This window comes from Miniopterus schreibersii, assembly GCF_964146895.1.
Source record: "Miniopterus schreibersii genome assembly, chromosome: 2".
Lineage (NCBI taxonomy): Eukaryota > Metazoa > Chordata > Mammalia > Chiroptera > Miniopteridae > Miniopterus > Miniopterus schreibersii.
Genome location: NC_138102.1, coordinates 29122814 through 29141351, shown reverse-complemented (window position 1 = coordinate 29141351; position 18538 = coordinate 29122814). Strand labels below are relative to the sequence as shown.

The following is an 18538-nucleotide window of genomic DNA, read 5'->3' as shown; positions in this document are numbered from 1 at the left end:
GATTTCTGCGCATGCCCAGGAGGGGGAACCGGGTTCCCACTCCTAGGAGAGAGGTGGAGAGCAGGTGATGTGGCAGCCGCCGGGGATATTTGTGGGCGACACCGAGTGTGGGCCGGAAGTGGAGGAGTCGAGAACGGCGCCGCAGCACCTCCGGGCTAGATTGAGGCCACGGCCGCGGCCTCTCAGCTGGCGGAGGACGATGAGGAGCGACGGAAGCGGCGCGCGGGGACGCTGCTACGCGGCGCCGGGTTGCGTGTCCGTGGCCGACTGCGCAGCATGCGAGCAGGTCTAAGTAAGTGCGGGGCGGGCTCGCCGAGCCGCCGGGTCCGCGCCTTCCGTGGGGGTCGCAGGGGGGTGGCCGGCGGGGGCCTCGGCGGGGCGGGGCTGCGATCCCCGCCGCGCTCGCCCCGGAAGGAGCCTAGTCCGCAGCCTAGTCGGCGAGCGGCGGGTAGAAACCCAGAGGAACGAGCTGGGGAAACTGAGGCGCGCGGGTTCCCGAAGGCCCTCGGGTGCCCCGCTGGGACTGGTGCCGAGGACGTACCTTAGAATCCTGTGTCAAAGGCATTCCTAGTAACGTGTACAAACCGACACACAGAACTCGCCCCCTCACCCCCGCGCTCCCACACAGACGAAGCGTGAAACGAAAATTTTCGCGGCCAGGTCTGAGGCTTGGAGTAGCCCTGATCCGTGCACGTCACCTTCGAATTTCAGGGCCGGAAGTTTTGGGTGTTTTAGAAACAGCACGAAGCCACCCCCATACACTTGAAGTCAGTTTTGCTGTAGATTTTTGTGAACATTTTATTTTCTGCGAATTGCGTTACTAGTGTCATTACCCAAGGCCTCGTAACCAAGAATAAGGCTTTTGTTCCACAGCTTTTGCTTGTGTTTACCTTGTGATAGTAACTAAATAGAAATACACAAGAGGACGTGGGCCTTAAGTTTTCGATGTTTGGTTTTCATTGATCCTCCTCTGGTTTCCTTTGGCATGGATTAATACTTATTTGTGTGCATGCTTAATCACCTATCGTTTACTAAAAGGTTAAATTTTATTCCACTAAATTAGAATTCATGGTTGTCCAAGTGTTTTATGTCATAATTACCCTACTTAAGACAGAGACTGCACAATTCAGTAATTGTTATACAGACTTAGTGTGTGCCAGACACTGCTACCTACTGAAAATACAGAGTTGAGTAGGATGAAGTTACTCTCATCAAGGAACTCAGAGTCTATGGAAAGCAAAGGAGTTACACTATAATAGTAAGTGCCACCAATTAATTTGTGAAAACTGCAGAATGTGGAATGATCGGCAGTAGGGAGCAGAGGTGCAGGGAAGGCTTTCTGAAGTAGCTGCTACCTTAGCTGGGTTTTGACAGAAAAATAAGGCATTGCCCTAATTTTTTCCTGTGTGCAAATACTCAGGTATTCTCCTGTGAGTTTTATCCATTAGTTAATCCAAGTCTGAAAGAACTTCTGGTTGTATTTACTTTCACTTACTCTGCACTGACAGTACCCTGAATTTTGCCTCATAGAAGTAGCTGCATTTATTACTACTATGTATTACATTTGGTCTCAGCAGTTTTGCAGATACCTGTTTCACCCCCTTTTACATGAGGAAACATACCTAGAGAGGCTGAGTTGGCAAAAGCCATCTAGCTATTAACAGACCAAGGTGAAAGCACCCTCCACTGCACCACACTACCTCCCATTGATAGTTAATTTGAAATGATGAAAGCAAGCCAGCCTATGAGTATCTGTACCTATGGATCTTGGCACATCACCTGCCTTCCCAGTCATACTTCAGGCCCCTTGCCTTCTAAGGATTTACTAACCAAATTGTCCTGGGTTAACAATATGACTTAGTGGCAGGTACAGGAAACTGTTTAACCTAACATTTTCCTATGTTGTCCCCTCTCTTGTCACTTACCTCAGGGGACTCTATTTCTCTTTCTCTGTTTTTCATTAATTTATAACTCAATTATTACAGATGTAAAATTTTTTCTAATTCTTATTTATTCACCTCAAAAATGCCTGAGGCCATTATATACCCATTTTAGAATACACCTAAAGAAAGTTCTAGCTCTTCTAATTATTCTAATTCAGATCCCCCCCCCCCCAAGCCTGGCTGGTGTGACTCAGTTGGTTGAGCATTGTCCCGGCACCAGGAGGTCCGTCTATTAGATTCCTGGTCTGGGCACATGCCAGGGTTGTAGACTTGATCCCTAGTAGGGGGCATGCAGGAGGCAGTGGATGGATATTTCTCCCTCATTAATGTTGATGTTTCTCTCTCTCTCTCTCCCTCTCCCTTCCTTTCTCTGAAATCAATAAAAACATTAAAAAAAAAAATTTCCCTGAAATGATAGACTTCTAATAAATTATTACATTTTATGTTACTGCTTCATATAGGTGTTAACTCCTTTAGCAGAACATTCTACTGGAATTGTAAAGGTGTAGTATCTCCAGGACATGAACTGGTATTTCATGCATTTATGAGCTGGCCTGAGAGTCTTACTTCTTCTGTAACATTGATTTCATAAGAAAATAAATTCTAAGTTTCATCTATGCAGTTTATAGTAAAGTATTTAGAACATTACCCTTTCGTAAGTTGAAAACTTCCTGAATTTCATTCAGTCTTAATTCAAAGCATTTTTAGCCTTGTAGATTTTTTTTTTACGATTTTCTTTCTTGTAGACATTTATAATCTTTGAATAAATTGTGATTGGCTTCCTAAGTGACAAGATTCTGTCATGTTTTTTCTGTCAGAGTTGACTATATTTACTAAGTCTTCCACGCGTCAAGTGAAGGGGAAAGCACAAAAATGCTACTGTGTTGCTGCCTAGTATAACGTTTGACATGTCTGCTCAAGCAGATTTAAATCCCAGTTTAAAGTGCTCTCTAAACTATTCAATTACTATCCAACATTTCCATAAGCAGTTATTGTTCATTTGTCCCACAGGACTATTAATAACACACATTTTCATTATTGATGACATGTGGGTAACCATTAGGGAAATAGATAATTTATTCTGTGGTATCTCCAACACACTGACTGAGAGCAGCTATTTGTGTTTCCATTTCAGCTGTGCAGCTGGCATGGTTTCTTAATTTTCCAGTGCTCAGCAGCAGAAGAGATGTATTCAGTCAGGAAGGATGAATCTGAGTTCTGATTACTTGAAATGTGATGGGGAGGTGTGAATTCTCCCAGAGTACTTAAGGAGCGCCATGGGATACTCAGTTCTTTCCCTGTGATGTAGAAGTTAGCAATCACATGTGAATTTACTTAACCACTTTTTACAGTTTTCACTTGAACCTACACTTTGTTCTGTCACTTGTAGGTATGTTTTTTAATGTATGAGCAGTTTTTATTTTTTAAAAAGCTGTTCCTAAAATTATCAATTTGAGATGGACTCTAAGGGCCTTTAAAAGTAATAGTTCACTTATGACTTAGGACATTTTGTTTTATATATAACTAGTTAACCTTTAGTCAGATTGTTTTTGGAGAATTCATATTCACATATAAGAAAAATATTTTGTAGTTTTCAGAGACCTTTTACTATTGGCAGAATCAGTAAATCAATATACACTGTGCAATATAATGCCTTTTCAGATAATTGTGGGTACTCTCAGATACTACAGTATTTAACAGGTGATAGTTTCTTAAAGGTCAGTTACCTTGTGGAATCTGAAACCCCTATTAAAGAACTTTTTGTCTCTGTTACATTAAAATCCATTGTTTTTGTTGTTTGTTTATTTGTTTTTTTAACCCATGCTTGATTTTGACACCATTCATTGGTCATTTGGAAAATACTGTTTGCCATGTTGAACAGATTCTTGGGAAATGTTGACACATTTAATAGGTTTTCAGAATCTCGTTTGTTAATATCATCATGATGATTTAATCAGAAAAGTCTCTAAGTCATGGGCAGCTTCATTCATTTTCCAGAAAATACCTGCCAGACACCTAAGCTTGAGTAACCACTTGTTAATTGTCTTTTTAAGTCAAAAGGTTGCCACCTACAAAAAGCAGCTTGCTCAGTTCAAAACTCATATTTCATTACACAGCACCTGGTGCTTTATGTGTCCTCCCCATTTTGTCACACAAAATGTTTAAAAAGTGTGTACTCATTGGTTGAAATATAATTAAATTAATAATTTTAACTGCTTCTTCAATGACATTCTTAAGTAAAACTGGTTTTCACCACCCCTTTCCTGGAGTTCATTGTGATAAAGAATGGCTTTTACCACTCTTGCTAAGGCACCAGCAGTTTTACCCCTCACTGGTTTCCCACCATTAATGCAAATGTCAAACAGTGAAAAGGCAAATAGTGTCTTAGTGTAATTATAATTTTGATTTTTAAGACCCCTTGAAAGGATCTTGGGGACCTGCAGGAGTCTGCAACCACCTTTTGAGAACCACTGGCATAGAAAGATCTCAGGTTTATAAAGTTCATTTAGTTCAACTGCTCTGATTTTCTCTATACTGTCCTTGCCAAGTTTTTATTTAGATTGTGCTTGAATACTTCCAGTGCCTGTGAGTAATTATGCTAAATGAATAAAAATGAGTGCCATAGACAGCTGTTTGATGGAACGTGAAAGAAATTCTTAACCCTGGCATTGTATTTTGTCCTGTTTTTAAAAGTTTACTTAAATTTCCACTTGGTTTCTATAAGTAATCAAGCATGATGAAATTTAGCTTTACTAAACTTATGTTGTAAAGGATACATAGTTAAGGTTTTATTTTTTTTATTTTTATTTTTTTAAATATATCTTTATTGATTTCAGAGAGAGGGAAGGAGAGGGAGAGAGAGAGATAGAAACATCAATGATGAGAGAGTCATTGATCGGCTGCCTCCTGCATGCCCCCACTGGGGATCGAGCCCACAACCCAGGCATGTGCCCTGACCAGGAATCAAACCCTGATCGTCTGGATTCTAGGTTGACGCTTAACTGCTGAGCCATGCCTGGCTGGGCAAGGTTTTATTTTCCTATATTTAAGGACAATTGTGACCCTATCTTTGATATTCTTTGTGTCATCTATAATTAAATAAGCTTATGCTAGACGTGTACAGTTATATATGTCTCCATGTCTGGTTTCCTGAGTAGATCATGAGTTACTCGAGATTTACTGAGTAGATCATGAGATACTTAAGAGCAAGGACTGTACATTTATAATTTTGAAATAGTTTATAGTACCTAGGCGTGATTCACATAACAGGTATCCACACATATTTGTAGCATTGCCTTTAGTCTTTAAATAGTATGGTAGAATGAATTGGAATCTGATGAAGCTTGGAAGCCAACCTTGGGACCACTTCAGTGATCCAGACTGGGTTTGAGAACTCCCTGGGGACTTGCTGTTGCATTCTGGGAACTCATACCATTGTAGTTGGGCATAATTTTGGTATTGATCTCTTTTATTTTTAAATATCAGCTTATAGAATAGTTATTGAAATATTTTTCCTTAGAAATGAAACCATTTGTGATCCTCCAAGTACATATATATGAGGTAATTAAGATGAATGTGCCTATCACTCAGTTGACTTACCACTCAGCTAACACTAGTCAACATGCTGGTTCTGAGAGCTTCACAGCTTTAAATTATATTTTTATTCTTAAATTGGCTATTATATAGTCATAATGGGCTAATATTTAAAGACAGGAAGCATATGGAGCACTAAACATAAAATAAGTTAATGATGATAAAATTCTCAAGATGGTCATCACTAGATCTGTAAGCTGTGTTTATATGATCAAAGTGCTTATGTACTACGTCAATATGTTGCGTGTACTTCAAAACCATTCTTTTAAAAGGAAAACAGTTACAATTATATCTACTTGTCTTTACATTATAATAAAAATTATTCATGCTTTTAATATATTATTTCTTGAGAATTGCTTACTAATATCAATATGACACCTCTAACTACTTCATCTAAATAAATAAAAAGCACAAAAATTATTTTTAAGGTTGACTTAAAAATTCAAATACAGGACCTGTGCATGTTACAATAATGTGCCTATTTTTGATATTGTAACATAATTTTAGTTTATGTTATTGTATATTGAGACTCAGAATCAAACCTATTTTTAAAAAAATATATTTGTTTACATGTGTTTTTTTCCCTAATTAACGTAAAGCATACAAACTGTTAGATGAGGAAGAGTTTAGCTTTGGATAATTTAAGATGTTGATGAAGCATCAGGTACTCAGGGAACAGATAAATTGAAGTTGTGGAGGGAGTAGACATAGAGAATGGAAATAATTCATACACAAGTATGATAGTTGGAGCCATGAGAAAGAATGAATTCACTTTCTCATGGACCTTGGAAGATGCCTAAATTGGAGTGGGTCAGAGGGGAAAACACAGGAATTTGAGTATCTTGGAAGCTGAGGAAGAATTAATGTCTGGTGCCACTTAGGGGTATGGTGTTGCAGTGTGGATTGAGAAAAATCCATTAGATTTATTAGCAAGTGAGGTTTCCTTTTTTTGATGATCAGTATAAGAGCTGATGCATCAGATTCTCAAGATAAAAGTAAAGAAGTTACTGGAGGTAGGTAAAGTCAAAGATAGGTTTTAGAGACATTTGACCTGTGAGAGCCGGTGTGGTAACATGGCAAAGGCAGAAGTGAGAAATGGTAATAAGGTATTTATTTGAGATGTGGGCATAAGGTTAAACACATAATAATAATGCAGAAGAAGCATGGGAGATGAGAGTTTGTTGGTTGACTGAGATTCTATGCTCCACAGGTCTAATGTTCTTTCCTTGTAAGTTACCCTTCTGAGTAGTATTAAACTTCGATTCAGCTTTGAGTATGTGAAATTCACCATTCCTCTTGATTGTTTTATGATGCTAAGATGTTATCAGCAAATGCATTTCAGGATAAAAAAGAACCTGGCAAATAACCCATCTCTCTTGGCAACACATTTTATAAATATTTTGCCCCATAAGATGGACTTTAAGGGGTAACTCATCACCTTGCTTATTTTGCATGACCAGCTGCAGTGGTCTTGTGTTCAATTGGATATTCACACTCACAAGACCCAATAGGCCATATCTGACATTAGCCTTTCTCTGCTTTGTTGAAAGAAATGAGATAGAAAACCCCAGGAAATCAGCATCAGGCGTATTGTTCCCAATGATAGGTCAGGCTAGTGGAAAGATAACACATGGGTGGGCACATTCTGATTTAACTGTTTGTGTTCCACAAGAAAAAAATATCTTTTGTAATAGCACATGGGTATAGTATCCAGGATTCAGCAGAAGGGACAGGCCAGTTACAAATTATGTACCACTCTGCAAAGCCACTCTTTATACTTCTCACTTAGCATGTGTAGCCCTGCTCAGTGTCTGCTCAATCCAGATTTAGCTCACCAATAGTGGTCAAGTTTACCACACAAAATGTTGCTTAGAAACATAGCTGATATCCTACCTTTATGAGGTTTCCAGGGAAACCATGCTGGAAGGTTAGCCAGAGGTAATTTTTTTCATGGAGAGAAAAGGTTTTTGTTAACCCTTTACTCAAGTTAATTTATTGACAAAATAAATGGAAAACTTGCATACTGCTAGCTGTAGGTTCTACAGTGGACTGTATCAGACACTATACATTTACATTAATTATCGTAACATCTGTCTATGTGAACTTGTTTTTAAATCTCAGCAGATAGGTCCAGTAATTATACTTTGCTGATAGTTTCAGCAAATTTAGTAAATTAAAAATTCTTTGCTTGTTCCAGTTTCCTATGATAAAGACTAGGGAACAGAAATTATTGGCAAAATGGGTTATGTAAAAATAAGGCAGTCCTTGAGTAGAGGTCTCTTTCTAGATCACCATTGTGCCATAAACATATTAGAGAAGACACAGACACTCCAGAGCAGTTTTTACTAACCTGTCCTTAAAATGCACTTCCATTTGATGTTCCTCAAAATGAATTGGCTTTTATTCTGACTTTCACAGTTTAACAGTCCATTGTAAGATTACTTTTGTTTATCACAAAGTCATTTAGTTAAGGTGACTTTTCAGGAATGCTTTGTGGAAAACTTCAAGTTGAGTAACTATTTTCCCTAACCAATAATGGACTCAAATATGCAATTTTTCTGATGTCCACTCTTGTTTTTTCTTTTTTTTAATATGTTTTTATTGATTTCAGAGGGAGGAAGGGAAGGGGATAGAGAGATAGAAACATCAGTGATGAGAAAGAGTCATTGTTCGGCTCATTGTTCCTGCACACCCCCTACAGGGGATCAAGCCCACAACCCGGGCATGTGCCGTGACCAAGAATCAAATTGCGATCTCCTGGATCATAGGTTGATACTCAACCACTGAGCCATGCCGGCCGGGCCTGATGTCCACTTTTAAACACATATGTCCAATGCTTAGAATACAGTTATGTTTTCTTAGAAGTCTAATAGTTCAGATGTATTACTGGGTTGTTTATTTTTAAAACAATTTAGTCATGAGTATGTGTATAGTGTTATGCTGCCCAGCAGGGAATACAGTAGTGAAAAAGAGAAACATAGTTCCTAGTCTAATAGGTTTAAATTCAGTATTGTATGTTGAAATTAAAGAGGCTACTTAAAACAATTACTTTTCTATTTGAATAATTGAAAATTTTAACTATATAGATTTAGAGTGTGTGTGTGTGTGTGTGTGGTTTGAATTTCAAAATATGCCTTGTCTAGGTGTTAGGAGCTTTATATTTTATCTAGTGTTGCAATAGTTTTTTGTTTGTTGTTGTTTTCTATATATACATAATAACTTTGATTTGACAACTGAGTCAATTAACTTCTGATTAATAGAAGTACTTTACCATGTCCTTATCAAATTTTTAGATTTTTTCTTTTCTTATAGTTGTGTGGTAAATTCTGATTTGATGTTAATTTGAGCAGAACATGGTGAAAATACTTAGTCTCAAAAACAATTAAAGTTGTATCTATAGCATTTATAAATGCTTTTAACATTTTCATTTGATAATGCTGACCAGCCTTACATGTAGGCATTTTTAAGTTCACATTCTACTGAAAAAAGAATTCAGACTGGAAATAAGTGATAAACACAAGATTATTCTGCAAATAGTATATGATAACACAGACTTTTAAGACTGATGGGATTTTAGTGGCTGTTTTTCCTATTATGTTGCCAAATGTGTGATGTTTGAGTTGACTGTCTCTCTGATACCCCTCACAACGGATTGGCCTGTGAAAAAAACAATAAAAGTTTTCACTAAAGAAATATATTAACTAACTTATTTTGAAATAGTATAGTGTTCAAGTATATTTGTATCTTATATCCCAAACCTCGTTTATCCTAATCATTACACAAAATTATTTTCCTTTGATGAATAAAGTTAATGCCATTGTGTTTTCATATTTGCCCAATACAACTTCTGTGTACATATGAAAATCACTCAGATATTGCTTATACTTTAAAAAATAAAATTAAACTAAGTAAACATTAAATGAAAAATTTAAGTGACCAGATATGTTGTTGAGAATTATCCACAAGAACAAAGGAATATAGAGTAGCCTTGTCTAATTAATTTAAACTACAGATAAATAGCAGTCATAGATAGTGAAGGGCCTTTATTTTTGACCTGGAACAGTTATTTAGTGTATACTGTAATTGGTTTACTTGGCTGCTGTAGCACAGCCTCTTTCAATCTGATTTTTAGCCAGGTCTGACACCTAGTGCTCAGGTATTGCTTCTATAGTTTTTAGGCTTGGATTTTTGTTTGCCTGACATACAATACCTACTTTCCTCTAGCTTATTATAGTACTCATTGTAATAAAACTTGCTACAACTGGGTGGCAGTGTTGATTTCAGAGAAACTTCAGAAAAATGCTATGCTGTTTGTTTATGTGCAGAGTCATTTGAACAATACAGATTTGTAAATCTATGTATAACGAAATGATAAATATGTTTGGTGAAATAATAGTGAAAGATTGAATCTTTAAATCATCTAACTCATCTTTATAGCCAATCTAATTTAACTTTATTTTATGGTTTTTCAGCATTTAAACCTAACATGAACTAAAATGCCACATTTATTAGCTTATGGCATACAGTACAATTTTAAAAATTAGTCATTAACAGTTATGTATCAAATGTAATAGAGACTTCTTTATGGTAGTTTTGTTAGTAAAAGATAATGTCTTTTAAAACTTGGTAAATATATAAGTAGATGACTGCTGTATATGAAAAATTGTAACATATCTTACCTCTTCCCATTTTAAGACAATATGCATCAATTTTTTTAATTTGATTTAAAAAGTTGACACTTGATAGCTTTTTCTGTATTTTATTTTTATCAGTTATATTTTTCAGCAGTATTTAAAAAAATGTCTCTCTAATAAGTCACCTTTTTTCATTTTTCTCTGGTTCTCAAATAGAATTTCTGTTTCTTTTACACTTATCCCCCAAGTGTTTATGGTCTTATCAATACATGATAGCAATCAGTGTTGACTCACTGGTATGAAATTGCAATAAGGACCGTATAAAAGGTTTTACATATTTTGTTATATTAGCAATCTGAATTTCTTTTTAATCATATGCGAAAGACAAAGTATTAAACTTTTTCTTAAAACTAATACAATATTAGAAACTAGTGGTTAATTTAAATAAATTATTTTTTAAGTTTAGCTGTAAAAACCTCCAGGTAGAGAGAAAAATATTTTATTCTTTCTTGTCCTAATTTGTTTAATTATAATTTTTTATACAATGTAAAAAAGAATGTTGACAATATTATGTAAGATTGGTTTTTATAGATTAGAATCTGTTAACTACCTCTTTAATCAAATTTGCCCTCAACCTACCTATCTCAGTAAAGCTGTAGAGTTCAAAAGTCTGTTGTGTTTCTATGCACTAATAACAAACTATCAGAAAGAGAAATTAAGAAAACAATCCCATTTACACTTCCATCAAAAAGAATAATATACCTAAGAATAAATTTAACCAAGGAGGTGAAAGACCAGTACACTGAAAACTGTAAGACATTAATGAAAGAAATTGAAGAAGACACAAATAAATGGAAAGCTATTTCATTTTTATGGATTGGAAGAATTAATATTCCAAAGCAATCTACAGATTCAGTGCAATCTGTACCAAAATTCCAATGGCATTTTTCACAGAGATAGAACAAATAATCCTAAAATTTCTATGGAACCACAAAAGACCCCAAATAGCCAAAGCAGTCTTGAGAAAGGAAAACAAAGTGGGAAGCATCAAGCTCCCTGACTTCAAACTATTACAAAACTGTAGTAATCAAAACAGTATTTCATGGGCACATAAATCAGTGGAGCAGAATTGGAGCCCAGAAATAAACCTACACATATATGGTCAATTAATTTACAACAAAGGAGCCAAGTATATAATGGGAAAGGACAATCTCCTCAATAAATGGTGTTGGGAAAACTGGATCACAGTCTTACCATGCACAAAAATTAACTCAAAATGGATTAAAGACTTTAATGTAAGACCTGAAGCCACCAAACTCCTAGAAAGAAAACAGCAGTAAGCTCCTTAATGTAAGTCTTGGCGATGATTTTTTGAATCTGACTCTAAAAGCAAAGGCAACAAAAACAAAAATAAACAAGTGGGACTACATCAAATTAAAATGCTTCTGAACAGCAAAGGAAACCATCAACAAAATGAAAAGACAACCTTTAAATGGGAGAAAATATTTGCAAATCATATCTGGTAAGGGTTTAATATCCAAAATATATAAAGAACTCATACAACTCAATAGCTTAAATAAAATGCAATTAAAAAGGGCAGAAGGTCTGAATAGACATTTTTCCAGAGAAGACTTATGGATGGCCAATAGGTACATAACACTAATCATCAGGAAAATGCAAATCAAAACAGATATCACCCCACACCTGTTAAAAAGGCTAATATCAGAAAGACAAGAAATAACAAGTGTTGGTAAGGATGTGGAGAAAGGGAACCATTGTTCACTGTTGGTGGGAATGTAAATTGGTATAGCCACCAAGAAAAACAGTATGAAGGTTCCTCAGAAAATTAAAAATAGAACTGCAGTGTGATCCAGCAGTTCCACTTCTGACTATCTGAAGAAAACGAAAACACAGCCAATCCAGTTATATGTATCCCTGAGCCTCCCTGTTCCTTCATATAAAAAATTGGGAACATGGCATCAACTTATTTTTCTATCAAATCAAAGAGAATATATGAATGAAAGTACCTGGCGGTAAATAAGCATATTTTAAAAAATGAATATAATTATGATGACTATTATAGCACTGGAGGGAGAAAGGAGACTGTTAACAACAGAAGGGACAAGGGAAATCAGAGTAACCAGTTTTGTGGATGGATTGATGTAGGCTTCCAAGGATTCATCTAGAACCATGATTTATATATCATCGATCTAACTTTAAAATAAGAGATATATGCTGGATTACTGATAATGTCTTTCTCTCTTTCTCTTTAGGACACTTAAAGAGAGCTACAATGGAAAAGTCCTGGATGCTGTGGAACTTTGTTGAAAGATGGCTAATAGCCTTGGCCTCGTGGTCTTGGGCTGTCTGCCGTATTTCTCTTTTACCTTTAATAGTGACTTTTCATCTGTATGGAGGCATTATCTTACTTTTGTTAATATTCATATCGGTAGCGGGTATTCTGTATAAATTCCAGGATGTATTGCTCTATTTTCCAGAACAACCATCTTCCTCACGCCTTTATGTTCCCATGCCCACTGGTATTCCGCATGAAAACATTTTCATCAGAACCAAAGATGGAGTGCGTCTAAATCTTATTTTGATAAGATATACTGGAGACAGTTCACCCTATTCTCCAACCATAATTTACTTTCATGGGAATGCAGGCAACATAGGTCACAGGTTACCAAATGCATTGCTTATGTTGGTTAACCTCAAAGTTAATCTTTTGCTTGTTGATTATCGAGGATATGGAAAAAGTGAAGGAGAAGCAAGCGAAGAAGGACTCTACTTAGATTCTGAAGCTGTGCTAGACTATGTGATGACTAGACCTGACCTTGACAAAACAAAAATTTTTCTTTTTGGTCGTTCTTTGGGAGGAGCAGTGGCTATTCATTTGGCTTCTGAAAATTCACATAGGATTTCAGCCATTATGGTGGAGAACACATTTTTAAGCATACCGCATATGGCCAGCACTTTATTTTCATTCTTTCCGATGCGTTACCTTCCTTTATGGTGCTACAAAAACAAATTTTTGTCCTACAGAAAAATCTCTCAGTGCAGAATGCCTTCTCTTTTCATCTCTGGACTCTCTGACCAATTAATTCCACCAGTAATGATGAAGCAACTTTATGAACTCTCCCCATCTCGGACTAAGAGATTAGCCATTTTTCCTGATGGAACTCATAATGATACATGGCAGTGCCAGGGCTACTTCACTAGCCTTGAACAGTTCATCAAAGAAGTAATAAAGAGTCATTCTCCTGAAGAAATGGCAAAAACTTCATCTAATGTGACAATTATATAATGTTTTTCTTTTTGATTAATGCACTGTACTTTAATTTGTACAGAATGATAAAGAATGTTCCTTTCTAGAAGTGTGTTATATCTGTATTTGTCTGAAGAGTGACATTAAACTTTGAAAGGACTTCAGTGCTCCTTTAAGATGATCCAAATAGTTTTTTACATTTGAAAAACTATAATTGTTGGGATTATTTCATACATTTTCATCAAACCTTTCAATGTGGTTATGTGTCCATATCTTTAGTTTAATATGCCAGTAGAATATATTCAAAAGTTTCTTGTTGCTAAAGTGGTATATTCTACATGATACTTAAGATTAATGGCTGGGTGTGTGTGGAAGCGAGATGTAAATGAGAAACCTTTGGATATTATTCCCTTAGTAACTATTGGGACAATCATGGTACACAAAGTTAGTTCTGTAACTGCATTTTTCACCTTAAAATAAAGTGCATGATGATATTTTATTTCTTGAATTATGCAATGCAGTGTTTTTAATGTAAATAGCATTGGTCATATACTGATGTATATTGTAACCTGGGTTATATCTATTTTTATGTAAACTATTTTGGTTTTGGCAAGAAGTGAAATTGAGGCCTGTGTGCAGGTTGCTATTGAATTTTCTTCTGGCGAATGCTGGGATTCAGCTTTTTCTTACAAATAAATGGGACCCCACTTTCCAATATAAATGTACTGTGTTTTGTTAGGTACAGTCTGGATCATGGCATGTAAAAAATAGAAATTTAGAGTTTTATTGCAGCTTAGATGTGCATATTTGAACATTTTAACATTTGTAATTTTGGTGGCAAAAGAGAATTTTAGCTTTTATCTATTTCATAAGTCTACAGGTAAATCACTAATGGCAGTCAAAATGATTATAACTTGTTTAAGAATTAAAAGTAGGAAGCCTTATTACATAAATTGTACGTACGGCTTTACAGAAATTCCCACATTTGATTTTTAAGTCCCAGTATCTAGGTATATCTAACCCATTAAAACCAAGATATCATTTATTGGACTTTCTGAAAATAAAAGTTACAAAAACAAAAGCAGAAAAACCATGCTTTTTGGTTTAATGTTTTAGTTACAAAATACAGTTGCAACAAAAGACAATTTTAGGAAATCTTATTTATTTTCCACATGTAGTAATGTGGGGATGAAGGAACTCTAAAGCTTAGAACCTATTACCACATTTAACTATTAAATGGCTATCAGTGGGAGGTATTATTTAGACATATAGAAAAGTAAGAAAAATCTTACTTTAAAAAAGCTCCTTAAAATTGCAGGATATACCTTAAAATTTATATGTAAGCTATGAGGCATAAATGTGCTAAGATGTGTCAAGCAGTACTCAAAAATTAGATGTAATCGAGCTCTGTATATTGTTATGTCAGCTTTGAAATATAATATTTTGAATATTTTGGCTATATTTATTGGCTTTGTGCAAGCAGCTAGAACAGAGAAATAATGGGTCAGTAATTCTGACCTTAATTTAAAATTCTTTCCATGGAGATAGGGCTAGAAATACATTTGCCACATAACATTCTTCTCATTCAATTTGTGTCAGTATTTAGAAAACAGTAAATTATAGCGAATATGATTAATGTTTTTCTATAAATTATTGTAAAAAAAGTCATGCTTTTAAAAACAAATTTGGTAATGCATATCATGGAAGGTGTATTTTCTATGTATAATTTCACTACAATTAAAGGCTACTTTTCATCTTGTCAATAATGGCTATATAGAATGACTGTATTATATAGTAATGTATTAAAAGGAAAAAAGTTACTACAACAAAATGTAGTATATTTAGACATGAGCTTACATGGCATACTTTAGGCTCATATCATTCTTTAAAGTTTATAAAGTACCTTCTTATGTTTTCATGTAATCATTTAGTCTACAACACTGTGGAGGAATTTGTTAAATTTAGTTGTAAATATGCTGATGAAGTATAAAACCTTTTTCTTCATCAGTGTTTTGTTTTATGTTGCTTTTTTTTTAATACTTCAGGTTTATAAACAATCTTTTTTTTTCTTTTTAGGGCAGGACTTCAAAAGTTGTAAAGTACTTGTGTCCCATCTCTACCTTCATTCTCTTGTTTGGGTTAAGGGGCCTTTTTTCTGGCAGCAAAGGGAGGAGGCTGTTTCTAGGGTTGTAGTACTTAATTTCTGTATTTGAGAATAGTTCCTTAGATAGGAAGGATAAGAAAACAAAATCTTAGCATCAGGGGTCTCTGAAGCCCATGGCATCAGTTTTTCAAAACATGTCTAATTTTTCGCCAGAGCATTTGGTGTTAATAAAATGTGAATTCTGAATGAGTCACTTCATTTTGGACTCATAGGTTTAATGGGAATAGAAGTGTGTCTGTCTTATGTATTAATTTCTGGCTCACTTATGCAAGGGCAGCTACAGGAGTTTCTGAATTAATTTTAAACTATTAAGCTACTGTAAATTTGGAAATACTAGAATTTTTTTAAATATGGCAAGATACAATTTATTTAGATAAAAATCCATTATTTTAAAAGGGACTATTGGGAGGAAATGGCAAAAGGGACCCTAAAAAGGATATTGCAAAATATGGGGAAAATAATTTGTAGCAGATAAAATATGCTAATAGAATAGAAAGCTAGAAAGGGAAAGGTGATGTATTAAATGTAGATCTAGGAAATAAGTAACTGATAAGATTGGTGAGAAGGAAACAACAGTCGGTGCAAAACAACAGTTAAACACAAGACATTTCTAACAAAGTGACTTGAGCACCTGATATTGCAGCTACACTATATTTTTGCAAGTACTTTGTAAGATATTTTCATTAAAATTCTAGATTTTGTTACAGGGCAGCTTAAATTTATTTTTTTATGATGAGCTCTGGACACATGATAATTGCCAAAGTTCCAGCTTTGGTAATGTGTCACTGGATTAATTATGTTGTAATATTTCTTACTGAGAATTCATACTACCTGATGCTTTCATATTCATTTCTTAAGTATGAAACATTTGGTTTGAGGTGGGAATAAATTTGGTGGAATAAAATAACATTCAATTTTATATGTTATTTTGCAAGCTGAGTTTAAGTGTAGAAGTGTAGTTTTTATTGACTCCCTTGTTTTCTTGACGTTAAGAGTAAATAGACAAATTTTTAAAAGGATGTCACAGAAGTCACTTTTTAAAATTAAGTCACAATTAAGTTATACTGAAATCCTTCACTGACCTCTCCCCTCTGTTTTTCCTATTATGTTTGACAACAATTATGGAGAACAACAACAACAAAAAACTGAAAAAAATTAGTCATATGCTTTTGGATTATCCACTTAAATTTATGTATTTTCATATCACTCAGGTAAAGTAGGAAATGACAAAGCACAGACATCTATTTTTTTAAATAAAAGGTCAGAAAAAGCACTCCTATTTATTTATATTACCATATAGGCACATCATCTTAGCTAATCAGAAATAGTATTTTTATTTGTGTGATGAAATAAATGCACTCATCCTTATAGTAGTCAACACGTTTTTGCCAAATAGTACAAATGTACCTCCATTTATATTTTGTATCTTAAAAATGTAGTTTAAAAGTAAGATGATAAGAGACACTTTTTTACAAAAAGTGCCATATGTATATATATATGAAACAGGGATGAGTGTGTGTTGTTGAACTTAATTTATAACAATTTCTGTCAGTACAGCATATACTTAAAAATTCAAGTTGCTTTCAACCTGTTCAAGTATGTTCAGGATAAAATAAGTTAATCCAGTTTCTTAATGTAAATCATATTTTTGCCATATTTTATTTGAAGCAGTAATAAAATTTTATAGCTCAAATTTGAATGTTACGGTACATTATACGCTAACCATGGCAAGCCAACATTTACATTTGTTTTTTACAATAAATTTCTTTTAAGATATACTTTCTATTTTTCTGTACTGACATGCAATAAATTGATACATCAAAAGTTTGATTAATGTCTTCAGATAGTTTGTATTTAATTTTTAAAAGTATATTTTCTATTAACCTAAATTATATGGTAGGACATTAAAGTTTCCTTAATGGTTAAATAAAATTCCTGAATTTGTACTGAAATTAATGAAATTTTTATTGTAGTGATGGTGTGGATAAAAAATAGACATTTATGTTCCCTTTTTCATATTTTCCTCTCACATTTAGTCCAATATTAAATATTTTCTGCATATGAATCGCTGGTGAATGAATAGGTCCCAAAGCATTTGCTCAATTAAATTAATCAAGGAATAAATAAATGTTCATAGTTCAGATTTTATAAAGTGCCTTCTTAGATGTCCCCCCCCCACACACACACACACATTAGTATTGAGTTAAAGGCTTGGGAAGATTTTCAGAAGGCCTGATATTCAATCTTTAGGGGTTTGTACCTTGCTTTCCTGTGTGTGTGTGTGTGTGTGTGTGTGTGTGTGTATTTTTTGCTTAATCCCTTCACGTGTGTGTGTGTGTGTGTGTGTGTGGTGTGTGTGTGTGTATTTTTTGCTTAATCCCTTCACGTGTGTGTGTGTGTGTGTGTTGTGTGTGTGTGTGTGTGGTGTGTGTGTGTGTGTATTTTTTGCTTAATCCCTTCACGTGTGTGTGTGTGTGTGTGGTGTGTGTGTGTGTATTTTTTGCTTAATCCCTTCACGTGTGTGTGTGTGTGTGTGTTGTGTGTGTGTGTGTATTTTTTGCTTAATCCCTTCACGTGTGTGTGTGTGTGTGTGTGTGTGTGTGTGTATTTTTTGCTTAATCCCTTCACGTTTTTCACCCAGCCCCACAACCACCCTCCCCTCTGACAGCTGTCAGTCTATTCTCTATAGAGTCTGTAGCTTGCTTTCTTAACAAGAAACTGGTATGTTTGAATAGTGTCAGATCCAGTGGGATAATAGGAACTGTATGACAAACCTTAAATAGCCCCCTGCAAGTAGAGATGAAGAATTCACATACCGGACACCATCTTTCCATGAGTAGATCTGGTGGGAAGTAGGATCTCTCATGTACTTCCCTGAAAGATCGCCAACCTAAAACCCAAGATGAAGCAGTTTCTAGAACTATTTCTTATTTTC

At 35.1% G+C, this 18538-nt stretch overlaps 2 protein-coding genes across 2 annotated transcripts in view; both read left to right on the top strand.

Annotated features, from left to right (window-relative positions):
* Positions 1 to 44: 44 nt before the first annotated feature.
* ABHD13 (abhydrolase domain containing 13) lies at positions 45 to 17521 on the top strand. Its single transcript, XM_081128001.1, has 2 exons — positions 45 to 292; positions 12445 to 17521. The coding sequence occupies exons 1-2, from the start codon at positions 277 to 279 to the stop codon at positions 13476 to 13478; spliced, it is 1050 nt and encodes a 349-aa protein (XP_080984127.1). The 5' UTR covers positions 45 to 276; the 3' UTR covers positions 13479 to 17521.
* Positions 208 to 18538, top strand: part of TNFSF13B (TNF superfamily member 13b) — a 68006-nt gene continuing 49675 nt past the window's right edge. The window contains exon 1 of the mRNA XM_081128002.1: positions 208 to 292. The gene's annotated coding sequence lies outside the window, so the exon portion shown is untranslated. The remainder of the gene's footprint in view (positions 293 to 18538) is intronic.